This window comes from Microtus oregoni, unplaced genomic scaffold, assembly GCF_018167655.1.
Source record: "Microtus oregoni isolate MIOR12 unplaced genomic scaffold, Mior012 000003F_ref0000135, whole genome shotgun sequence".
NCBI lineage: Eukaryota > Metazoa > Chordata > Mammalia > Rodentia > Cricetidae > Microtus > Microtus oregoni.
In genome coordinates, this window is record NW_024543062.1 from 25,352,916 (window position 1) to 25,379,914 (window position 26,999).

A 26,999-nucleotide genomic window follows, 5' to 3' on the forward strand; every position below is an offset into this window, starting at 1 on the left:
TGCCAGCTGGGGATACATAACCATGACAACTAGTATCTCTACACCACCACCGTCAGCAGCTCTTCTTGCACACTGCACACATCAGCACCACCAGCATCCTCACCACACACATCTTCACCTGTATCATCACCTCCACCAGAGTCCTCACCACACACATCAGCACCACCAGCATCATCACCACACACATCAGCACCTGTATCATCACCTCCACCAGAGTCCTGACCACACACATCACCTCCACCAGCATCCTCATCACACACATCACCTCCACCAGCATCCTCATCACACACATCACCACCTGCATCATCACTTCCACCAGCATCCTCATCACACACATCACCACCTGCATCATCACCTCCACCAGCATCCTCATCACAGACATTACAACCTGCATCATCACCTGTATCAGCATCCTCATCACAGACATCACCACCTGCATCATCACCTCCACCAGCATCCTCATCACACACATCACCACCTGCATCATCACCTCTATCAACATCCTTATCACAAACATCACCACCTGTATTGGCTCCAAGCCTGATTTCTTAGTGATTCTGTAAGACTGTATTATCATATCTGGCTTGTGAAAGATAGATACGGCACATTGGAAGGATTTTTTATTTTATTTTATTTATTTATTTTTTATTTTTATTTTTATTTTTTTTTTGTTTTTCGAGACAGGGTTTCTCTGTGGTTTTGGAGCCTGTCCTGGAACTAGCTCTTGTTGACCAGGCTGGCCTTGAACTCACAGAGATCCGCCTGCCTCTGCCTCCCGAGTACTGGGATTAAAGGCCTGCGCCACCACTGCCCGGCTTGGAAGGATTTTTTAAAACTACCAAATGAATCCAATGCAGAATTCTCAGTTGAATATTTAAGCACCTTTAGAAAGAAGAAAGATTGGTCCTTTCTACCTAAGTACTTTATGGCTAGTCATCGGGTCCACAGCAAGCCCACTCATCATGCAGGAGGCAAACCCTGATGAGGAGAGGGTGGGAAAAATAAGATGCAAAAATTGTGAATGTCTATGAAAAACAGGAATCCTTTGGAGGCAGACACACGCTTGACTCCTCACACCATCTTCTCTCTCACTGTCTGGTGCACAGTAGGAACCTCAAAGGAGACACACGTTAGACCCCTACACCTCCTTCTCTCTCACTGTCTGGCACACAGTAGGGACCTCAGAGGAGACACATGCTAGATAGACCCCTACGTCCCCTTCTCCCTCACTGTTTGGCACACAGTGGGGACCTCATATTATTTTCATCACCAATGAACAAAACAACCAATTTACTAAGCGAAGAAAAGAAAGGAAGATTAGGTCGGCAATTTCATTTCCTGTTTATGGTCCGTTTTATATTTCATTCGATTGTAGCCCCAAGGCTGAGTATCGACAGTTCTGTTATTATCTATTGCCATAATTAGAGGCCAGCACCTCTGGCCACACTTCTCATGATTCACTGGTTCACACGAGACACCCGGCTTTCTCTGCGGATCGCACAAATCTCTCCCCTTTTACAAATTTACTGTCACTGAGTAAACGTGACCTAACCGCTTGCTGTTTGCATGCCTCCTGCCTGGTGCTGAGTGCAGTTCATCCCCCCCCCCCCATCCTCCCTCCATCCCAGATAACTTTAGCAGGCACAGCTACTTTGCACAACTCAGGACAGACACAAACACTGACACTGGTCCTTCCCTTCAAAACTGTCCACTGTAGATAGATGCTGTCTGGCCTGGAGCCCTCACATCCCTCCCTCCGTGTGCTCCTGGCTTGCTGTTGGGCACTGCTGTCCCTGAACCACATCGGAGGCTGAACAAATGATCTGTGGAAGACTCTGGTTTTCAAAGGTGCAGAGAGGAGGGGCATCCTAGAGACAGTTAGAGACAGAACCTGGACTGTTGTAAGGGGAGTGGGAAGCCCCTGGGTTCTCAACATCGTGTGCCAACGTAGGCACTGCTCAAGGACGTGTGTAGACTGGTACATCTACCTAGAGACCGACAGCTTTAAAAACGGCAGAGAGTAGCCAGAATGGTCCTGGGTCTCTATCCTGTTCCACTGGTATGTAGTCTTTCTACCTTACACCAATGATAACTCCTTGCTTTCGTCATACCGTAACCTATGACACTTTTCCGGATTGTCATCACCCCTCAGATTTTGCTTACTCACAAGCCCTACCACCCATGCTCACTGGCAGCGGCCCAGTGGGGTGAGCTGCCCCTGGGCCTGTGTACCTGTGGACTGCCAGCTGCCTTGCGTGGCCACAGGGTTCCCCGTCCCACTCCAGTGCTAGAGTGAGCTCTTGGGGAACCAGCACTTTGTAAACTCTGCTCTGTGTGCTGGTGTGGGGATTTTCACGTGGGGTATGCTCCACAGAACACTGCTGCATGGTTAATGAGGCCGCTTGGGATTCTTGAATTTATAATACCAATTAAGCCCACGCCGACTTTGCCTGGCATATAATGAGGGCATTTCTGGGCACACTCCCTTGCTCTTTGGGTGGAGCAGGCTGTAGAATTGTTTGTTGCAGGAGCAGAGTGTTGGAAACAGTATCGAGAGGAATGGCTTACATACGTATATGTACATATAGATACACATACACACACAAACATATATAAAATATAAAAACAAATACACAAATATATATACACATACACACATAAATAATTTCTTTTCATTTACTGGGAGAAATGATCAAATGGAATGGCCCTCTGCATGACACTGAGGATCTTATTTCTTTACACCATGATACAGCCCCTGACCTACTGCCCCATGGGAGATGACCATATGTGGTGCCTAAACCCCCAAAGGAAGGGCAGATCCAGTGTTGATACCAGGTCACACAGCATGTGTGCATCCTTTCTCTGTCCACAGAGATACCACAGTCCCTGGAAATACTCCACAGTGGTTGTAGTGGAAGAAACTTATGGTTATCTTGTTGGAGGAGGATGCTGACCATGACTGCAACCTCCCTCCCACTCTCCTCCCCTCCCCTCCCCTCCTCCTCCTACCCAACACACTTCTCAGGTGAGCAGGTGCCTCGGCTCAGGGCTCCTCTTTAATTAATGTGAGTCAGCATTTGTACAAGAAGACCTGGATCTCTTCTGGAAGAAGAGGAAAAAAAGAAAAAACCCGCTGAGCGTCAACAAACAGTTCTCTGCGCATCCCAATTAGGGAGATCGCTGGAAGGCAGCTGGAGCCCCACCGTGGCTCTGTTTCTAAGCAACTGCCACTAGAAGTTCTCAACCTCATCCGAGAGGGAACATCACCAAACCTAACTTGTTAACGAGCATATCGCATATCGTATTCTGCCTCTTCCTGCCCCCCTCCCTCCCTACCTCTGTTCTTGTCTATTTTACCCTCATCACATTTAGAAGCAGAGAATGGCTTCAGGAGGTGTATGTTGATGAAGCTGAGTATCCTCGAGGGTAGAGGCCCTGGCAGAGAGCTCAGGCTCGCAGGATCCCCTGATGAGAGCCATCATTTATGGTGCATGTTCTCTGTGTCCTGTGGGACTCCTGTCTTTTGTGTTAATCCAGTGAATTCCCGCAATGACCTCATCATTTGCGGGTACTATCATTTCAGAGATGGGAGGAGGGAAGCCACTTGCCTAGCCTCACATAACGGGAAGACGACCACGCCAAGGTTTCGACTCTGCCTGTTTGAATCCCAGAGCCACTTCCTCTCCCCATCCCTCTTCCTCTACTCCCCTTTCTTCTCCTCCTCCCATTGTATATATTTAAGATGAATAACTTCATGGCCCTATATTTTCACACAGGAAGTAGTCACCATTGTCAAGATAATTAGCACATCCACATTTCCCCCCTTGCCCTCCCTTCAGTGGTGAGAACAGTTGGGATCTAACTGGTTAATGGATTTCAAGCATTCAATGCAGCATAGGATCTGGACCCCTGCACGTCCTGCTACCTGTCAGCATCCAGCCAGGCACCTGCCACTGGCAAGCAGAAGTGCTGTATCGCAGGTGGAGGCAGAGTAGACATCACCTTTCAGCTCTGGGATGAGCTAGTGCCATGTATGAGCCATGCAGATAGGGATGCAAACCTCACCCCACAAGAGCCATCATTTTTCACTGGGTTCCAAGTGCTTAATGACTAAATGGAATGGGAGGGGTTGCTCTTCCCAGACCCACCAGGGTGGGCATTTAAAAATGCATTAGGAGGAGAGAGTGGCATTCCCCCGGGCACACAAAGTCTGGAGCACCACTGGTTTATAATTTCAGGACAGACAACAGAACAAGGCATGGGACCACCAGCCTGAGTTCTGCCCGGCTGACAGCTGGATGGCTGGCTGGAGACAGTCATGTCCTTAGGACTCTGCAGTGGCTTTCCCCTAAATAATATTCATAGAGGGGGAAGTGGGAAGGGGTATGGTCAATTGTTTCTGTTACTAATTCACAATATCACTTTGTCTGAAAGCTTCTGATGGCCTCCAAAACACAGGGTGAATACTGGCCACTCATTGTCCTAGCCAGGGTTCATTTCTAGGGACCCCAAAGAAGGCCACACTTCTCCCCAGGACCACAGGCAGTTCTCCCTGTTCACCTGGAGTCTGTTGGCCACTGTTCATCTGAAGGTGCTCCCTAACTTCCTGACCCAGACGACTGAGCTGCCATTTGTCGTCTTCCTCTGAGTGCTCATGCATCAAGTGCTACCCCAGGGTCCAGCACGGAGCAGTGATGTACTAGAGTCACTCAGCCTCCAAGAACCTTTCCTCAGCAGTCCCGAGAATGCTGCCTTCTCTGCCTGGGGTGTCTCTTCCACCTCCTCGTGCCCCTTTGCTCAGCCACGGCTTAGTATTAACTAGTTCAAAGGCAAATTAAAAATAAAAGACAAATTTACAAGGGCACCAGAGGAAGAAGTGAATGAGCCCAAACATGTGCCAGTGTGCATATGTACACATATACCTTCTCTGTAGTTTGCACACGGGTGTGGAAGCCGGAGGGTGTGGAAGCCGGATAGCAGTCACCAGCTCAGGGTCAGATGTCTTCCTTAGTCACTCTGCAATTCATCTGTTTACTTTTAAAGTTGATCTTAAAGTATGTGTGTGTGCTTTTATCAATCTGGATGACCCTCTTAATGACCCTGGAATCAGTTCTATATTACAGGCATTTTTAAACATTGAATACTGAAGATTCAAACACAGGTCCTCTTGTTGTGCAGCTGGTATGCCAACAAACAGACGGAGCTACCTCCCAGGTCTCCCTTTGAGAGCTGCACCTAGTGACTCCCCCTTGCTCCCCATCTTTGTAAGTTCTCCTTTACTGCACCTAGAGACTCCCCTTTGCCCCCCAGATTTGTACACTCTTCCCTTTATCTTTTTATAACTGTTTGTTAGTAAAGTGATGTTCAAGTGTGCAGCCTCTTGGATCCCGTGACACTGTGTTGTTCACTCTGTGACGCTTGCCCTAGCGCATACACTGTGAGTGACATCTCAGCACACAGGCTACCCCGCCTGCTCAGCCCTTGGGCTTGGGTGATGGGAAGGCCTTCATACATACCTACTGGGCGCTCAGGGCTGCTAGGCAGTAAACGTACATCTTGAGATGTCTGGAGACAAGGATTAGTTAAGTTCCTCGTTGGTGTGTAGCTACCACTTGGCTTTGTTAAAGTTCTTGGGAAACAGTTCTTATTCAAAGGCTATTGTATAAGACACCTCCTAGTTGGTGTCTTTATATTGCACCTACATTTCACCAGGAACTATTTTGGCAGCTACACGAGAGTCTGATGTGCTGCAGGGCTGTCTGTACACTTCCCTTAAATTGGACCCCTGAGTCTGGCAGTCAGAATTTCTTGACCCTCAAGCTCAGCTTCTGATACAGCCTCGGGGACCCGCAGGGACCACTCGTCTCCATGCTTCTGGCTGTTTGACTTTACTGTCTTGTTGTTTTTTTTTTTCTCATGGCAGAAAAATGCTTCTTCAGACTTTCTGGCTTGTTTTATTCTTGTTTTTTTAGTGGGAAGTTTGGGGAGGATAAAGTTCATGGCTGTTTCTAAGGGGTCCTCTTGATGCAGAGCTGAGGTACGAGTGGCTGGCAGTGAAGCACTTGAGAGAGTTTTGGCCTTGGGGAAACGCATCCTTCCACACCACTGTATGTTCATTGACATGCTTTGTGTGATCTAGGTGCCTCAGAAAAGGGGAAAATTGTGCTCTTCATATAAAATTTTCCAGCAAACAAAGGGCTGGGAAAATCTCAAGGCTGAGCCTTCTGGAAACCCTCAAGACCACCTTCCTTAGGCTGTTGCCTGACTCTCTTTAAAAGCTATGGTGATATGAATCATCAATATGTTGGTCAAGAAGGGCCAGTGTGGTCTTTAAGGTCAAGGTGGTGTATTCTCTACAGTGGCACCTTGTGGCTGGGAGGAGCAATGGCTGTGTAGCGCCAATATTGTTTTCTCCGCTGAGTGTTGAAATCAACCAAAAGTTGTTTGTTGGAAAGTCAAGAGGGGAAGACAAAGCTCCTTGAGGGAGACACTCCATGCTATCTTGAAAAAGTAAGAGGTGTGAATTGGTATTTGTGGTTCATGCCATGAAAGAACCAGTCCTTATGCTGTAACTTCCTCACGGGCTCAAGGGTGAGGATGCAGGACATGGTCTGGCCACCTCTGGGGTGACCTTTGACCATCCCATTGATTCAAGCCATTGTCTCTGATAACAATAATATTGCTAAATCAAAGTAATGGCAAGAAAAGTGTTAACAACAATGGCGTCCAGCATGTGCTGTGGGGGCTACTGCCTTCCACGTTCTAGGGAGTGTCATAAAAATGATGTCCCCATTTTTATCTGACAAGACTCAGTGCCTGGAGCCCCTGAGCTGTGTGCTCTGGGCTACACCTTCTGACCATGCATCAGACAGGGGTGGACAGCTCAGGGCCCCCTGAATGAAAGATGAGAGAGTCCCAGCTAGATGATTATTATCACTCCCATTTTATGGATGAAGACCGTGATGCTCAGAGAGCGTGGGTGACCTGACTGCCCACATTCAGACAGCTGGTGAATGGGTAATGAGCCAAGAGTCAGGCTGGCTCCTCCATTCTGTGGGCTTACACTGCCTGGCGATCACAGGACACAGGACTACGCTGGTTGCTGGGCACTTTGAGGACAGAGCTGCAGCTGAATGTCATCCCCCTGCGCGCAGGTGGGGTATGGGTCGCATAAGTCACAGCAGTGTCACCTTTCTCGCCCGCTGGCTGCAAGACGACTGTATCCAACTTCCGAGCTTTGACCCAAGCGCTGTACCAGCGTTCTCAGGCTAGCTTGGGAGCTTATTCACTGTCTGGCTTTTCCATGTAGCTTTATCTGACTTTGTATATATATGTTTGCATGTGTGAGTGTGTGTTCACACGTGTGCAGAGCTCAGGGGTCTATGCTGAGGGTCTCCTCTCCACAGACAGAGTTCTCACTGAACCTATAGCTTGCCATGAGGTCAGATGGCTAGCCAGTGAGTCCTAAGGGTTTTCTTGTTTCTGCCTTCACAGTGCTGAGATTCCAGGTGCATGCTGCCATGCCTGGGGATTGAATTCGGGTCCTCTTGCTTGTGCAGCAAGCACTTTACTGACTAAGCCATGCCCCACACCCCAGTCCTTACTTCATGTTTAAGTAAAATCAGAAGTGACAGGGATATGTCAGCTAATATTACAGAGAAGACTGAGGCAAAAAACGTTCTCAAAGATTGCCTAGGTTAGAGATACTGGCCATGGCCCATCTGAGAAAAACCACTATAGCAACCGGTTGGACATGCTGGTGGCTGTAGACATTAGAATGTTCAGCCTCTATCACACTTTCAATGCTGAGTGTCCAGGCTGGTGCCTTGGGTGGTGGGAGTTTTAAGAGGTAGACCCTAGAGGGAGGCTTCTGGGGTGTGCCCTTGAGGGAGGGGCCCTGTGCTCCGTGTGCTTCCTGGCTGCTGTGTGGTGAGAAGCCGTCTCTGCCGCATGCTCTCACAGGCTCCAAAGCAATGGAACCAAATGAGCAGGGATCGAGGCATCTGAGACCAGGAGCCAAGATATGGTTTATTTATTTATTTATTTTAAAGACTGCTATCGCAGGTATTTTGTAATAGAAATAGAAAGATGATGGACATGCTGGCGTTAAAGGGATTGTGGAGCCCATGATGTCATTGGTAAGACTATGTATGATTTTGGCTAAAGAGTTCAGGGATGAAAATGGATACCTAACTTTGACTGTGGCCCAGCTGGGCATCACCAGGGAATTTCAAGGTTGGTTTTTTTTTCTTTCATGAATACTCTCTGCTTTCATTTGGATTCCACAATCCATTTATTTGCTGATGTTGATGGCACTAAAGTGCAAAGGGCAAGCAGTCGTGACGGAAGTGTCTCCAGCCTCGCAAACGATATCTGTTACTTGCCTTTCATTTTTGATCAGCGGTTTATTTTGTTTCAAGCATTTCTTAATTAACTGTTCTTCTTCAGCAGAAATACTGTACAAATCTTGAGGAATTCAGTTAAGAACTGCAGCGCTATGTGTATTTAGGGATCGAAATATATGACGAAGTATTCTGAAGATGTCTATCTAAGCATTGCTTTTGCAATAGGAGGAAAATTAAAATAGCCAAGAAGTCTAATGGTAAGAAATTGCTGTATAAATTAGGCTCCACTTTCATGGTGAAATGTATAAGCATTAATATGGTCATGATGTTCTCATGGATATTTGATATCAAATATCTTGGTGTTTTAGGTATGATAATGTTATGGTGTATGTATCTTGAAAAATAATTCTTATCTTTTTATATGACTGCCTAAATATTTAAAGATAAAATATATAATGCTACAAAATAAGGGGGAAGAAGATTGTTGCTTTGAAAGAAAATGGACCCCATAGGGAGTGGCACTATTAGGAGGTGCGGCCTTGTAGGAGAAAGTGTGTCACTGTGGGGGCTGGCTTTGAGGGCTCATACTCAGTGACACCCAGTCCCCTTCTGCTGCCTGCAGATTGAGATGGAGAACTCTCAGCCCTTCTCCAGCACCATGTCTGTTGACACACTTCCATGCTTCCTGCCACGACAGTAATGGACTAAGCCTCTGAAACTGTAAGCTAGCCCTAATTAAATGATTTCCCTCGTAAGAGCTGCTGTGGCCACGGTGTTGCTTCATAGCAACAGAAGCCCTAACTAAGACAAGGATGCTGTTTAAGTGGAGCACGTTGGCTTAGTTGTATTTTTATATATGAGTGACGTTTTCACAGGAGTTTGTTGTGTTTATTTGCCTTTGTAGATATTTAAATGTATTTATACTAAAATTTTTAAAAGATGAAACCATTTATGTACATTTGTTTAAATTATGGATGATATTAACAATCATTTTCTAAATTAAAGTCACATTACTAATAGTGTATTCAGAACCCTTCTTTTTATAAAAATATTTGTGTCTTTGTAAATGCACAGACAATCTCTGCATGTCGCCTTCTCAGCTGCGGTGGTTAACTTTCCTACACTCTACTATTTATATACTTTGAAAAGGCCTTTAAAACATTGGCCTGAGGGCTGGTGACATGGCTCAGTAGGTAAAAGAGCTTGCTGCCAAGCTCGGCAACCCAAGTTCAATCCCTAGGTCCCACGTGGTGGGTGGAGAGGACCAACTCCTGAAAACTGTCTTCTGACCTCCACATATGAGCTGTGGCATGCGTGCCACTCACATAAAAGAAATGATGTAAAAACCTGGGCTTGGGAAACTGATGATTGAATGATGTTATCTGCAAATGGCAAGCACATGCCAAACGGGTGAGCAGACAGCTTCACATCCCGATAGCATCCCGGTAGAAATGCCTGCATACGCTTAGAAAACACCGTCTTAAGAACGTTACCAGCAGCTCTCATTTCCCCAATGTGCACATAAACCAAATGTCCATTAGCACCAGAGCAGTGGAATGTTGTTGCGTTCACACAGAGAACAACACTTGATACAGGCAGAATGAGCGTCAAGTAAGTGCCATGAGTGAGTCCCTGCATCAGAATGGTGAGTGCCAAGGAGACCCGCCCACTCTATAAAGCCCAAGTGGGAGGAGTCAGGGCAGGGGCTTTGGGGGCGTTGGTGACTGGGGAGGTGGCTTAGAAAGCTGTGGGAGGTGTCTGTGTCCTTCCTATGGGTGCCAATTACACGTTCCCTTGGAAACAGCAGCTGCCTCAATGAGAGTCAAACCTTGGGGGAAGGTGCATCTCAGAACTGGTTCCCATGAGTATACAAAGGCCTGGTCAGGCCTGAGATCAGGACATTTGTGAAACAAATCTGTGAGGTCACCAGAACGACCCAAAATTGCTTTTCAGCTCAATCTGTTCTCCATACTACCTTACACTCTGTCAGGAACACATCCCAGTGAGTACCCCTTGCAGACACTGTTCCTGGGAGCACATCCCAGTGAGCACCCCCTGCAGACATTGTCCTGGGAGCACATCCCAATGAGCACCCCTTGCAGACACAGCTCTTGGGAGCACATCCCAGTGAGCACCCCTTGCAGACATTGTCCTGGGAGCACATCCCAATGAGCACCCCTTGCAGACACTGCTCCTGAGATCACATCCCAATGAGCACCCCTTACAGACACTGCTCCTGAGATCACATCCCAGTGAGTACCCCATTGCAGACAAGGCTCCTGGGAGCACATCCCAGTGAGCACCCCTTGCAGACCGTGTTCCTGGGAGCACATCCCAATGAGCACCCCTTGCAGACCGTGTTCCTGGGAGCACATCCCAATGAGCACCCCTTACAGATACTGTTCCTGGGAGCACATACCAGTGAGCACCCCTTGCAGACCGTGTTCCTGGGAGTACATCCCAAGGAGCATTAATGCTACAACAGTTGTTGTGAGACCTGTACTCAGAAATGAGGGTTTTGGAGCCAGACAGCCATCATTCAGGCGGCAATGGTATCTGACCTAGAAGTGCGCTAAGCCAACACGGCGGCTTGGGGGCCAGTTGTGCGCACCGCTTCCTGGTCTCTCTTCAGTGTCATCAGGCCAACGGTAGACACCAGAATGGTACCTGAGACATCAGCACACTCTATATAGCAAGACTTATTTACCCCACAGAGGGCCGCCTGGTGAATACTGAGCAGTGTTCCATGGTCCCCCTCCAATGGTGGGTGGGGTGTTCAGGGCTGCACTTGACATGCACGTCTTTTCAAATGGGGTGGGATACCTGTGAGAGTTCAGGCGGCAGCAGGTCCCATCCCCCATGCATGTACTTGTGAGACTAAGCTGGAGTGCAGACCTGGTGTGGGACAGTGGTCTGTATTCTGTCAATTATATTTTAAATAAACGTTGATTGGCCAGTAGCCAGGCAGGAAGTATAGGCAGGACAACCAGATAGGAAGGAGAGGCGGGTCAATGAGAACAGGAGAATTCTGGGAAGGAGGAAGGCCATTCCTCTGCAGTCCTGACCAGCCACAGAAGAAGCAAGATGTGACTGCCTCGCTGAAAAAGGTATTGAGCCACATGGCTAACACAGATAAGAATAATGGGCTATATAAGTTATAAGAGTTAATAAGAAGCCTGAGCTAATGGACCAATCAGTGTGTAGTTGATGTAGACCTCTGTGTGATTTCTTTGGGACTTAACGACTGCGGAAACTAGGCAGGACAGAGACCCCGACAACACAGACTGTACACACACTACCTCCCTCCAACCCTTGTTGGTAGGCTCCCCCAGGAAAAGGATTCCATGTAAATCCTGGAAGGACCTGTTCCCAGAGTAGGCTGAGCTGGCCATGTCCAGCTGACGCCAGAAACAGATGGGATGGTTGGAACTGGTGTGTCCAAATCTCCCCCCAGCCTGAAGCATCCAAGTCCCCTTCCAGGAGACTGTTGCCTGTGGAAGGCTCATGGCTGAGTTCCTCCCCAGACACTGCATGGGTTCAGAGGGGTGACCCCTTGGGTTAATCTGGACACCTCTGAGGGAGCATTCCTAGCTGCAGAGCTCTTAATGAGAGCAACCAAGGCATCTTTAGGGGCAGACCCCGGTTCCACTTCCCCATCTTTTCCCCCCACTGTCTCACTTATCTTCATCTGAAACCTTCCCAAGAACCCACACTGGGAGTCAGGCAAAACCCGTGAGCTTTATACCAAAGTTTTAACGTGGGTTTTCCCCTCTTACCAGAAGTCACTTGAGATGCTCAGTCTTCCACATTGCTACAAATAGAAGCTCACAGTTAGTTGTCTTGATGTCCAGACACATACAGAGGCTCCTGTGCTACAGGGTGTCACAGAGCTTTAAGATGCTGCTGTGTCTGGACATGGTGACACTCACCTGTGATCACACCTACTCCCTAGGCTGAGGCAGGAGGATGTCAAGTTCAGGTCAGACTGGGTGACTTAGTGAAGCCCTATCTGAAAAAGATAAGAAAGAAAAAGATCTAGTATAGAGGTAAGGTAACCTAGGATGTGCAGGGCAGGGTGGGGCTGAGTTCAATACCTCAGAACCACAAAGCAAGCGAGCAAACTAGCACAGGAATGGAACTGGCAGTGTTTCCCAAATATAATCTGTGGATATGACATCCTCACAGTATACAGGGTGGGTGTTCTCAGCTGTAGTGGGACACTCTGGGCAAGAAGATCTGTTTCCTTATTATGTTTGTTCATTTACTATCTGTTTGCACATGTGTGTGTGTGTGTGTGTGTGTGTGTGTGTGTGTGTTACACAGTCTGTGTATTCAGGTCAGAGGACAACTTGCAGGACTCAGTTCTTTCCTTCTGCCATTTGGGTCCTAGGGACCAAGCCCAGGTCACAGGCTTTTCCCCACTGAGTGATCTTCCTAGCCAGTGATGCATTTTCTTGAACAGCTAGAGTGAAATAGGATTCTCTAAGTCCGTTGGGTTATGTTGGGGAGACAGAGAAATGATATTATGATTCTGTTGAAAATGACGGAAGATTTAGCATCATCGATCGTCGGAATTTTATCTTCAGATTTCTTTGCTGATTGTAGCGGAAAGTACCGTGGCAAAAGAGGAACGGAAAGTAACTCAATCATGAATTGGCATATTTCCCTTCTCTCAGCTTTGGGTAACCTTCTTCTTTCTCTCGTTTGTCGGTCTCTGTTTTCCTCCCCACCCCCACTTTCCTAAAGTCCTGGCAGGAAGTGCAGGAACCAAGGGCTAAGTCAACTTATATTTTTTGGGGTGTCCAGCGAAGAGAAAAGCATACTTGTGCCCCACAGAGTTAGGACCTATACTCAGTCTCTGGTGCTGAGCAGGTGTTTGCCTGGCAAGGGTGGACTGATCTGGCTGATCAGGGCAGGGTGGGGCCTCGGGTTACGGTCTCCTGGCCTCCCCGGTGTCTCAGAGAGCTGGAGGAACCAAGGAAAGAGGTAATTCTATGCAGGCTGTGTTATCTTGTCCTTTACTTCACAGAGGTACTTGAGGCAAGGGACTGAGTCCAGCCACTGGAGACGGCAGAGAAATGGGACAGCTGGTCCAAGTTCCCGGAGCGGATAGGAGACAGACTGGGCTGCTTGCTCTCTAAACCGCGTGTCGTTTGTTGGATCTGGGAATATTTTCAGATAGTCTCAGGAAACTCAGCAAAAAAAAAAAAAAAAAAAAAAAAAAAAAAAAAAAAAAAAACAACAAAGCCGTCTTTGTTGGTCTGTTACCCCTCACCTGTTCCCATACATCTCAGCTTTATTCGCCTTCTCTTCTCCTCCCCTGATAACCAGCCTGGGAGCGAGGGGATTGGGTGGATTCATATGGCCACCCAGCTAATGGCAGGCAGTGGTAAGATGTGGACCCAGTTCCAAATCCAGCCAACTTTTGACTACAGCACATGAACTCCCCAAGTCTCACTATAAAAATGGCCACACTGCTACTTATCTGAGAGAGAATCTCACAAACAATGACAAGGGATCAAAGGTCCCCGAGAGTTGGTGTTTTTGTTTGAACACTTGGTCCTCTGGCCCAGTTCTTTTCAGATGTGAGATGCTGTGAAGAAGACAGCCTCGAGGAGAGGAATAAAAACAGATGTTTACCCTCAGCAGACAGTGTTTCAAGGAAAAGCAGAGGAGAAACTTACCTGGGGACTCTGGTTTACTAGAGGCATCTGATACACGGAGACACCAAGACAGACAAGGAATGGGCAGGGTACCTGGGTCACAGCCATGATGGTAAAAATGCAATTAGCTTGAGCCAGGTTCCCTCAGCATGGGTGTGTGGCTAGGTTTATTAATTCTGAGTCAGGACACGGGCCAAATGTTTGTCCTCACAGAACATACAAGGGATTCATTAATAGCAACTTTGTTGGCTGTGGGGGCATGGGGGAGATGTGATTGGCATAGATCTGTCTTTGGGTACAATCCAGAAATTTTAACTAGGACTATACCCAATGTATCCACCAGCACACAAATCTCAGCTCTTCAACAATTCTGGGGTTTTAAGACAAGACCTCAGGAGTGGCAGGAGAAGCAAAGGAAAGACTCAGGGTTGGACTTTGGGGCTATAGATGCAAGACCCGAGGCATGGGATGACAGGATGCAAAAGCCAGAGGCGGACGAGCTCAGCGGATGCCCAAGCTCAGCAATAAAGCTTCACATGTTTAAATTCACTGATTAAAACCCAGTCTTTTCCAGAGAGGGATTCTGATGAGGTGGGTCCCTCCTGCTGATCCATTTTACTCCAAACCCCAATTCCAATTAATAAAATGTTATTATTGGACCACAGTCTTCCCCTGCAGCTTCTGTTTTAGAGATGAGAAACCGAGACCCGTGCCTTGACAGCACCCGTGGTAAATGGCTGAGAACCCCAAACCAAACCTGCACTGAAAGGAAAACATCACTGTGATTTGTTAGCGATGTCTGTCATGGGCTCAAGGTACTTGGGCCATGTATCTGTAATTCTGCACTTAACTGTTTTCAGTCCAGTGATGAACTTTATAGCGTATTTGGGGAGTGGGGCAGGGAGATGGATGAGGTGGAAAGATGGCTCGCTGAGCAAGTCTGAAGACCTGAGTCTGGATCTTCAGGCCTCGTGTACAAAGTGAGGCAGGGCTGCATGCATTCCTGTAACTCAGATGCACCGAAGGCCGAGATAGCAGGACCCTGGAGGCTTGCTGGCTTCCAGGTTCATTGAGAGGCTCTGTCTCAGAGAGCAAGGCTGTGAATGGAGGAGCAGGACACCTGGCACCTGCTCTAGCCTCTGGATGTGCGTGCACCCACTCACAAAGGGACACACACTCACTACATCCACGGGGGAGAGAGCGCGTGCCAGCTCACTCTACTTATAAACCCAGATTCAAATCATACTTCCAAGTGAATACCAATGACACATCAAACATCATTAACTTATAAAAATAGCCTGAGAAATGGTCTGGGGTAGTAAAAAGCACTATATTTCCTTCTGACTTTATGAGCTAGAAAGCTCATTTCATTCGGGCTCCTTGGTTGGCGAGCCAACCCCTAAAGAATGGTATCTTCTAAGAGATAGTGGGCAGGAGACCAGGGATATGGCAGCCCTCATGGAAAACCAAGGTCAGAGAGTTCCTAGACAGGCATTTAGACCACTCCTGGAGGGTATGGTCTCTTGGCTGAGCCAGCCACAGTGCAAGGGCCGCCCCTTTCCTTCCTCCCCTTCCTTCCTCCCCTCCCCTTCTGTGTCTTCTTTGTCTTCTCTACTTCTTCCTAATTCACTTCTCCATTTCTTCTCTGTGCTGGGCTTCCGCTCAGCACAGTAAACCTTCTCTACCCCTCAGCTTCACCGTGGTACCTCTGGCTCCCCCACCTTTTATATAGTCTGGCACCTTTCTCTCCCACTGCTAGCTGCTTGGCTCTGACATGTTTTCTGTTGTGTAAGTGAGATGTGGGTATGCCGTGAAGATAATCTTTAGTTTCTAGTTCGTAGTTCCAAGTTTCAGGGTCACGTGTGTGACTGCAACAGACAGAAGAAGTGGTCCCCAGTGTCTAGCCTCTTGCACGGAGCCTTTGCAGATCTTATTCTCTGTGAGTGGGATCTCTACTCTCCCCTTAATCGGGGCTGGGATGAGGCTTACTTTGTCCACAGAATATGGCAGAAGTGATGCTTCAACACTTCCCAAACCAAATCTCAAGGTCTTGCTGAGGACCTCACTCACCACCCGGAGACAGGTCCAGTAAACCTTGAGAATGAGACAGCACTGTGTTCCGACCACAGCCATCCTTGGCTTGCCTATATCTGCATGACCTCTGAACGCAGTCAGCAGAGTCATTCTCTCAATTCTCCACTAGTTACAGATGCTCAAGGGAGTCCAGGAGAGATCAGAGGTGTCCTGGTAGCCTTAACCGTCAACTTGACACATCTGAGAGGAAAGCCTTGATCGAGAAATTGTCTGGCTCACTCGGCCCACGGGAATGTCTGTGAAAGGCCGGTTGTCTTGATTGCTAATGGATGTACCAGGATCCAGCCCACTGTGGGCGACACCATCCCTAGGCAGGTAGTCCTGGTCTGTATTAGAAAGCTAGGTACAAGGCTGGAGAAATGGCTCAGGGGTTAAGAGCACTGCTGACTCTTCCAGAGAACTCAGGTTATATTCACAGTACCCACATGGTGGCTAACAGCAATCTAGTTCCAGGGGACCCAACACCTTCTTGTGGCCTCTGCAGGTACCAGACACACATGTATATAGACATACATGCAGTCAAAACACACCCACCACACACAAAATAATAACAAAGTGTTAATTAAAAGAGAACGGGATATTAAACTTTGTTACCTTCTTCATACAGTAAATACAAATCTCACTGGCATTGACCATGAAAATAAATGTAAGCATTTAAAATGTTCTTAAAACCATAGAAAAATTCTTCCCTCGTTTGTATTATTTCTTTGAGAATTTCATATATCGTATTTTGATCAAATTCAACCCCATCCTTGAGCTCCTTCCAAATCCATCTCTTTTCCTACCCACTCAACTTTGTGTTTCTTTTGTGACTTCGCTTTTTTAACCCATCAAGTATAGTTCGTGTGGCCCAGAGATTCTTGAATGTGTGGCCTTTCATTGGATGGAATAGGTTGGTTTTGATCTTCAGCCCGCGGAAGTTTTGAAAAGTGCTCAAGGCTACATCCTATAATTTGCTGTAGCATTGGCAACACTTTTAGTATTAGATGAAAATGAGTTCTATGGTGAACAATCTCTCTTTGGGTTGAGAGAATCTATGAAAAGCCAGAAGTTACAATTGTAAGCAATCATGAACCCATAGGTGGTAAGCAGTGGTCCTCCATGGGTCCTACCTGGAGTTCTTCCGATTCTCTGCAGTGATGGACTGTGACCCGGAAGTATAAGCCAAATCAGGCTTCCCCACCAAGTGACTTTGATACAGAGTGTTTCATCACAGAGACTCTAGGACACCAGCTTAACCATGGACTCACAATTTCAAATAGATTGTGGGGTTCATCTTGGCTGACAAGCTGACTGGATTGAGAAGTGAAACACTTTGGGGTTTACCTGTGAGGGTATTTCCACAGGGAAAATCAGCTAAGGTGTAGGGATCTCATAATATGGCCAGCTCCTATAGGTTGTGGAGCCAGACAGACAAAAGGGGAAAGGAGGAGCCCACAGAGCAACATTCTCTCTCTTCCTGTCTGCTAAGACCCGTGCGTGTGCATGTGCCTGTGTATGTGTCTATGGTGTGTGTGTGTGTGTGTGTGTGTGCATGATATATCTCTATGTATATATGTATCTGTTATGTATGTGTATGTGTGTATATGTGCATGATATATCTCTATGTATGTGTGTCTTTATGTATATATGGATCTGTTATGTATGTGTACGTGTGTCTCTGTGTATGTGTGTGTATCTTTGTGTTTTTTGTGTATATGTGTGTGTGCCCCTGTGTATTTGTGTGTGTGTGTGTATGGTGTATATGGTGTATGTATGTGTCTGCATGTGTGTGTGTGTACCATCTTTTACTAGCATGTTAGTCTTCTTCCTTAGTGTTAACTAAGTTATCAGGATGAACAAGGAAATTAACCCATCCCATGAGTACTTGTTTGGTAGAACATGAACAATGTGAGTTCTTACATCCTCTCAGGAAGACACGGACATGGCATTAGGTCTTAAGCCACGGGATGCTACTTTCCCTCTTTGCTCCCACACCCAATGGCTCTGCCCCCAGGGAAACGCTGAGTCCATCCTCCCATGCTATTTCCTGACCCATGCTGGTGTCATCCCTCACCATAGCCTTTCAGGCTGTTTCTGTGAAGTGGGAAAAATTCTTTTTTTTTTTTTTAATTAGACCATCCCCTCTTGCTCAGAACCGTCCAATGGTTCTCCAAATGTTTCAAAGCTTCCCTAATAGTCAGCTCCATCTCTTGTCTCTCCTGCCCTGTCTTACCCTGCTCCTCCACACAGGCCTTCCCAACCCACCAGCATGTCCGGCAGGATGACATCATCATCGACTCAACCCATGCTCTGAAGTACTCCACCTGCCTGCCCTGTATGTGAATGGCCCTCTCTCATTAGAAACCAGGCCCATGATCTCTGTGTGTAAATCATTACAAAGCAGCCTCAGCACCACCTTGGTGTGTCTATTTCCAACCCCGTTTGCTCGCTGACACATGACTGCGTCCCGTTACAAAGCAGACCCCCACCTCTCACCGAGGACGAGAGGCTCGAGTTTTGTTCACTGTTTTCAGGACGCCTCTGGCCACGTCTGCGAGGGTGTTTGCAGAATGCTTGACTGGGCAGTGGGGACCCACTCTGAATGTGGGGCTGCACTATTTCTAGTCCGTGGAATGGAGTCCTGAAATGAACAAGAAGAAAAGTGGAGGAAACGGCAGAGCAGCAGCCTTTCTCCCTCTGCTTCCCCACTGTGGATGCGGTGTGACCTCACATAGCCGCTAGCACACGGCTGCCTGGCATAGCTGGCTTTATCCTCAACTGCGAGCCTCCCTGGCATGGTGAGCTGTATCCTCAACCGTGAGCATCCGTGATGGGCTGTATCCTCAACCGCGAGCCTCCCTGGCATGGTGGGCTGTATCCTCAACAGTGAACATCCGTGATGGGCTGTATCCTCAACTGCGAGCCTCCCTGGCATGGTGAGCTGTATCCTCAACCATGAGCATCCGTGATGGGCTGTATCTTCAACTGCGAGCCTCCCTGGCATGGTGGGCTGTATGTGAGCCACAGCAGTTTTTCCTTTCTGGAGTTGTTCTTGTCAGGGATTTACTGCAGCAACAAGAAGACTAACAAATGGATACAGATCCGAAGGATGTGTGAGCGTCTTCCTGTCACTGTAATGAAACTCTTGAGGCAGTACCCTTAGAAAGGTTTATTTCACCTCTTGGTTTCAGAATTCCCACAAGTGAACAGGTCCACTCTTTGGGCCTCTGGTGAGACGTGATGGGCAGGACTATCTGCTTTTTGAACTAGGAAGTGAAAAGGGTAGAAGAGGCGAGGTCTCAAATCCCCTCTGAGACAGCGCTACACCTCTAACGACCTAAGTAAGTACTTCCCACTAGTCTCCACCTCCCAAAAGTTCCACTGTTCCTAAAAAAACACTACACAGGGCACCAAGCATACATGGCCATGGAGTATCCAACCTGCAGGAGAGACATATTTACCGCAACACAAAGAGCTTCTTCCTTTGCCCCCAGAGCCACCTCAGCTATTTCCAATTGCCTTGCTTTTGCTGTGTACTGAATGCCGTTGGCAAAACAGTGCCTCAGACCTAAATATGCACAGAATCTATGCCCTGCTGGGTGTACTGTGGGGCAGAGGGGCTGGAAATCCATCCCCATCCGTAGGCACCTAGGCCCAGCTACATGGTGTCATAGGTAGATCATGGCTTTGGGTGGAGTATTTCGGTGACAGGGATGTTTGCTTTCCTCAAGGTGCATGTGCCATCAAGAGTCAGTGGAGGAAATACACTGTTGGTTCCCAGGATGGACAGAGAACTGGGCCCACAAGCAATGGTCAACTTGTGCTAGGAGAGAGGCCGCAATACAGAGTAGTCCAGGCTGCTCTTCCCCACCCAACATCTGGGGGAACAGGCAGTGCAGAGTAGCCCAGGCTGCTCTTCCCCACCCAACATCTGGGGGAACAGGCAATGCAGAGTAGCCCAGGCTGCTCTTCCCCACCTAACATCTGGGGGAACAGGCAGTGCAGAGTAGCCCAGGCTGCTCTTCTCCACCCAACATCTGGGGGAGCAAGCAAGGAGAAAGCAGTTAGGGCTCTATTCTTTTTTAGTATCATGTTAAACTGGCCACAAAGCCAGGGATGGTGTGACTGAATTATAAGAAGGCTGGGCATTAAATAAAAATCCAAGATAAGGGGTGGGAGAGGTTGGCTCAAGTTGGCTCTATTCTAATAGGAGGCAATATGGGTTGAAGAAACAGTAGAAGAGATAACATCTCTTTTGCTAACAATTCACCTCACTTAATAATGGAGATGGACTCGTTGTGTGTGCATGTGTGTGGACATGTGTGCACGTAAAAATGTGTGCACTCTGTGTAGTAATTCTCTGCAAGGCAACTTTCCCTGGAAAACGGAACAACTCCCCCTGAAGGGGATTTCCCGATTCCTTAACTGTCAGTGGTCCCCCACCAGCGTGGCCGGGTGGAATTTCTCAATGCCGTTTCTTAGTTTCTTGCTTGTGGCTCTTCTGTGTGTCCTTGCCTTCTTCTCTTGTTCACGGTCATCAGTCAAGCAGGCTGACCCTGTCATCTGATGAGGATGTTAAATCCTAGCCATTCTGGATCTGTGAGGATTGTGTTAGGCAGCAGTGACAGACTCCCTGTCAACCGAAGGATGTCAGAAGAACCAAGCAGCACCTGCCCTTCAAGGCCCAGTCTCCCGAGCTGGCACTGCGCCTTTGTCTTTCTTGAGGCTCATCCCAGGGGTGTGTCAGTGAGTGTTCACCAGCCAGTTCCCGGGGAGGGGCAGGAGGCAGAGAAGCTCTGATTGGCTTACTGATTTCCATCCCATAAACATTCCTGTCGTGGCTGATTTGGGGTAAGATGGTGTCAGGAGACCCAGAGCTGAGAGGGCATTGGCTTCAGTCCTCTGTGTTTATTATTTCTCTGCTCCTGGGCTCCTGGGCTAGAACACCCCAACTGCAATCAGCTTAGGAGAGGAAGGCTTTGTGTTGACTGATAGTTCTGGGGGGAGGCAGTCAGTCACGGTGGGGAAGATGCGGCCACAGCAGCATTAGGTTGGCCTGGCTGTCAGGAAGCAGAGAGAGGACAGGAAATGTGGCCAAGTCATAAAACCTCAAGGTGTATCCTAATGACCTATCTCCTCCCAAAATAGCGTCACCAACTGGGGACCACGTGTTCAGACATGTGTGCCTGTGGACATTTCTCTTCAAACTGCAATGCTCCCTCCCTAGCATATGCTACACAAATGTTTTAATCACCAGTAACCATGAGAAACTAGATAAGAATCAAAGTCTAAAGGCATCAAGAGGAGTGGGGGTGGGGAGGTGGGGTAAGTACACTTGCTGGGCAATCCTGAGCATCCGTGGAAAAAAACTAAAAGTGGCTGCATGCCCAAGTAGAGGCAGGGGGATTGCTAGAGGGGTGTCACTGACAACCAGCCCAGCTCTAGCTTCAGTGAGAGACCTTGTCTCAGGGAATAGGTAGAAAGTGCCAGAGCAAAACATCCAATGTCCTCCCTTGCCATTTATGTTTGTGCATGGACACACATGCACATATACACATATGCACACACACGTACACACAATAGTCATGCACACACGTGCACACACACACGAACACACACAACACACACACATGCACACACACACGAACACACACAACATGCACACACATTCACACAACACTCACACACTCACAAACACACACACATGTACATACAATCTCATACACATATGCACTCACACATATGTGCACACATGTGCACACACACGGGATGGCTCTTCGGTACTTATTTGTGTTTTAATATTTATTTAATTATAAATTTAAGTAATAGCTGTGTTTAATAAGCAACTTGCACATTTCCTGAAAATTTAATGATGGGTTCTAGGTGCAAGTGGGTTCAGCCATGCTTGTCAGCCCCCTGAGCCTGGGTCACCCTGGTTTTGGCAGGGATCTTGGACTCACACAGATCCAAGCACCCACAGACATCTATGGCACTACCAGCTGCTACTAGGAAATGCACAGTTGATTGTGGGGACCTCACTTGGTCCTCTTCCAGGGGTCTCTCAGTTGCATCTGCTGCTAAGAACAGGCATGGTCGGGCTCAGCAATCGAGCATGCAGCTGCCCTTGCAGAGGACCTGAGTTTGGTTCCTAACACCCAAATCACAAATGTCTGTAACTCCAGCTCATGGGATCTGATTGCCTTCTTCTGGCTTCTGAAGGCCCTGGACTCACAAGAACAAATGCACATGTGCACATAATTGAAAATAAAAATAAAATCTTAAAAAGTGGACATGGATATAATCAATTGATAAACACAGGATCAATCAATTCTGTGTTTGGGTGTTTTGTGGCCCAGCATCCTGTTGGACCCAACATCCTGTAAAGCCTGGGATATCTTCCACGTGGCACCATGGAGGAACTTAGAGCAAGGATCTTTTGGGATATTCCTCCTCAACCACAAAATCCTCATTTTTTCCCCTGCTACAGCTTCTGCCAGCAAGTCTTGGCTTCTGTATCTTACCTCTCACTGCTCTCCAGAGCCTCATGGTTCCCAAGGCACCAGCCACGAAAGCCGTCATAACATGGCTTTGGACACGGCCAATATGTCTCAACCGTGGATTCAGAGAGTCGAGTTCACAGGCCACCTGTTGGTTGGTCCCGAGCTGGGGACATCACCTGCAGAACTGCAGCACCAATCGTGATGCTACTGAACTGTGGGGCTGCCTTCACAGAGCGCCAGGGGCTGTGTGTGCTGTTTTCCCACAGCTGTGGAGGCTGAAGTCCAAGAACACGGCATGGGCAGGCTGGGTTTGTCCTGGAAAAACTCTTCCTGGTTTGCGGGACGACCACCTGCTTGTTTTGTCCTTATGTGGTTCTGTGCATGAATTTCTGACGTTTCCCGTCTTCTCTTAAGAGCACAGACCGGATAAGGACACTCTTGACCTCATTTAACCTCAATTCCCTCTTTAGTGGCCCCTGTTTCAAATAAAGTCACACAGGACTTCAATGCCAGAACTTTCTTTCCAGGGTAAAGGTGAGAGGAGTAATTCATTCCCAGGGAAGACAGACACTGAAACCTGGCTGGTGCACATTAGTGCCGTGTGCTTCAGCTGGGAGCCACACAATGGCCTTCTAGTTGTTCATTGTTCTTCATTTCTCCACCTTCATCTTGTAGAATGTAGTTTGCTCTTTGCGGCTGTAACAAAACACTAACCGAAAGAAACTTGGGGGAGGAAAGGGGTTATCTGGCTCATAGCCCCAGGCTATCGCCATTGTTTTGGGAAAGTCGAGGCAGGGACTTGAAGCGGCTGGTCACTTGCCATCCACAGTCATAGGCAGACAGAAATGAATGCACGCATGCTTACAGTTCATCTTACTCTTTCCTTGCCGTTTAGTCCAGGGCCCAGACCATGGAGTAATGCTACACACAGTCAAGGTGATCTCATCTCAATTAACTCAAGAAAAACCCCGCACAGGCATGGTCACGGGCTGACCCACACAGGCACGGTCACGAGCTGACCCACACAGGCATGGTCATGAGCTGACCTACTCTAGACAGATGAGACACTCTTGAGATCCTCTTTCCGGGTGATTCCACACTGAGTTAGCAGACAATCAAAGCAAAACATCACACTAACTTAGCTATGTCTCTAGCCCTAAATGCTATTTTTTTTTAATTGAATACAATTTGAGTGATAGTATTTTGGGTTAAGTAAAACATTACTGGAATTGCTTCCATATGTTCCTTTTCTAGTGTGGATAGTCACAAACTTAAAGATTACATCATGGCATGGCCCCTGGAGAGCAGGCAGGGCCACCCCTCAGATGGAGAGGGAATGTTGCTCTTGGAGTCCTTTCTTGTCCCCCTGCTTAGCTCCATTACCTATTTGCCACCCCCTCCCTTCCATCCTGCACCTGGGCTCAGCATCAGTTCACACTGCAGGGCAGAGGCAGGGAACCTTCCAGGTGATGAGGGGTGGAGAAAGGTGACTGTGCACTCCTCGTGGTCCAGCTTGGAGGGGCGGTATCTGAGAACACCACCTTGTGCTCACATGTGAGTGTCTAGAACACCACCCTGTGCTCACATGTGAGTGTCTAGAACACCACCCTGTGCTCACACGTGAGTGTCTAGAACACCACCCTGTGCTCACACGTGAGTGTCTAGAACACCACCCTGTGCTAACATGTGAGTGTCTAGAACACCACCCTGTGCTATACCATGAGTGTCTAGAACACCACCCTGTGCTACACCGTGAGTGTCTAGAACACCACCCTGTGCTCACACGTGAGTGTCTAGAACACCACCCTGTGCTACACCGTGAGTGTCTAGAACACTACCCTGTGCTAACATGTGAGTGTATAGAACACCACCCTGTGCTACACGTGTGTCTAGAACACCACCCTGTGCTACACCGTGTTTTATGCCAAAGCAAATGGATGAAAGATGTTACCACCTCTCACTCCACCCTGAGTTGTTAAACCCAAAGACCTATTTCACTCTCCTGCCAGTTCTCTGAAAAGAGCTAAAAGGAGGAGAGAGGAAAAGGTTTATCTAGGGGCCAAGAAGATGGCTCAGTTGTTAGAGAGCTTGCCACCAAGTGTGAGGACCCCAGAAACCCACATAAATGCCAGTTGGACTTGATGGGGGCCTCTAATTCTCCCTGAGATGTAAAACCAAAACAGATCCCTGTCTCTGATCTTTCCAAGGTCACATCCTTGTAAGTATTCCAGCAGATGTCTAGGGAAAGGCTTATCCCCCCACCCTGGCCCGTCCCCAGCCCTACTGTAGGGTCCGTTGGCGCACAAGTCATTCCTTACAGGGCTCACTCACCGACTTCGAATAAGATCCTTTTTGAGGTTTACTATTTCCTTGTCTAAATACCTGATGTTCTTCACCACTGTCTTCTCTGTGACCTGATGGGAAGGCAGGAGATGACAGGAAAGGGGACATTAACACAGTTGTTCCAGCTGGAGTCTGATACCAGAGCTCCTGTACCCGAGATAATCAATTTGCAAAGAGAAAAGTTCACCCCAGCTCGTGGTTTGGGAGGCTCTGGGCTGTGGTGCTTGGCCCTGTTTTGCTTTGGAGCTGTATCAGGGTTGGGGTGTGTGGTATGGTGGAATGGATCACTTCATGACTGGGACACGAAAGGGAGAAGGGTATGCACCCAGTGACCCAGAGACCTCCTACTGGGCTTCACCTCTCCACAGTTCCACACTGAGGACCAGGTCATCCATCGTCAAAACTGTAGCGCTGCCTGTCCAGGTTGGGAGAGTTCAGGCATCTGAGTTCATCTTTACATGGTAGGGGCCATTTGGCACAGGGGCATGGTGAGGGCTCTGAGGAAGGTAACCTTGGCCAGTTGTGTGGATTGAAACAAATCATTCCGACTCTCCGGGCTGGTCAGTGTTTTCAGGAGAATGGGGGAGTGGTCTCTAGCCCCAGATTCCTGACATTTGACAGTAAATGGGAGGAACCAGAGAGCTCAGCAATGAAAGGAGCCAACCCTGATAGACTGAGTTGGAGCCCCAGAATCCCCATACAGGGAGCAGAGAACAGACCCCTAACTATGCTCAGACCTCCATGTGTGTGCAGTGGTGTGTGTATGTCCCCCTAACCACAGATAAATAAATAAAAATATAACTTAAAATTGAGAAAAAAGAAAGAACAGGGACTTTAAAAAATTATTACTATTTGTATCAATGGCAGTTGATTTTTAACTGAATTCCTTCCCTGCTAGTGGTTTTGACTCCTTTATGCTCTCAGCAGGATCTTAGTGGTGGGGTATCCAGGGAATACAAATAGTGACTTTCTCTTTCACCTTTTTATTAGTCTTAACCAGACACTGGATAAATCATACAATCCACAACTTCATTAGACAGAAGTTGATACCAGGTCAACTTTTAAAAAGATGATTTAATTAATTATAGTTTATATAAAAGCTGCCTTTCTAAGGACCCTATTTGGAGAAATACTCATCAGAATATTACCCTGCTTTGAAGTTAATTCCCCCTTAAGATCTTTTGTAAGTAAAACGAAATGCTAAGAAATGACGAGAAAATGGGTCCCCTCGGATAAAGCTGGTGGAAAACCCATGGTGAAAGCCTTGCAGAAGAACTGTTCACCAAGGCCTTCCAGGTGCTCTAGCAGGAAGAATGCCCTTAGATCTAACATCTGCAGGTAAGCATCCTGCAAGAGAATATTCCTGACAGACGAGGAAGTGCCTGGGCAAGATCATCCAGTTGCTTCTGAAGGCAAACAGCCTGCACATCTCACGAGAGAAGACAGACTCAACAATTCTGGCCCATCTAGATGGTGGAGTACTATACAGCAATTAAAAGTGGTAAGAGTAACTTCATTGATTTGTGCTTTGCATTCTTGGAGTAAGAGAACAAGTTAGGAATCACCATTTACGAGAGTTCTATTTTTACTTTAAAAAATGGAAATATGCTTTTCAAAGACATGGAATGACATGGCTCCCAGACACAGTGTTTCCTCATGGGGGTGGGGCTGTGGTAGGCTTTGTTTTTTTTTCTTACCTGATGTAGATATCATATGACTTGGCAGTAGATATGAGCTAGTTATATTATCAAGGAGGAGAAGAGCTTCAAAAAGTGGCAAAATAGGGGCCAGCGAGATGACTTAAGAGCTCTAGCTGCTCTTGCAACCATACGGCATCTCACAACCACCTGTAACTCTAGTACCAGGGGACACATGCCCTCTTCTGGTTTCCATGGGCACATACATGCACATAGGACATGTTAACCCATGAAAGTATACACAGACACACAGGAAAAAAGACAAAGTTTCACAAAGCCCTATGGGTAGTACTGTACTGGAAGGATTTTTCAAAGACACAGAGATAGATAGATAGATAGATAGATAGATAGATAGATAGACAGAGAAGGGGAGCA

At 47.6% G+C, this 26,999-nt stretch overlaps 1 protein-coding gene across 1 annotated transcript in view; it reads right to left on the reverse strand.

The window, feature by feature from the left end:
- Positions 1 to 26,999, reverse strand: part of Ccdc60 (coiled-coil domain containing 60) — a 160,540-nt gene that overhangs the window by 61,622 nt on the left and 71,919 nt on the right. The window contains exon 2 of the mRNA XM_041649201.1: positions 24,916 to 24,998. Within this exon, the coding sequence (XP_041505135.1) occupies positions 24,916 to 24,998 (83 nt within the window). The remainder of the gene's footprint in view (positions 1 to 24,915; positions 24,999 to 26,999) is intronic.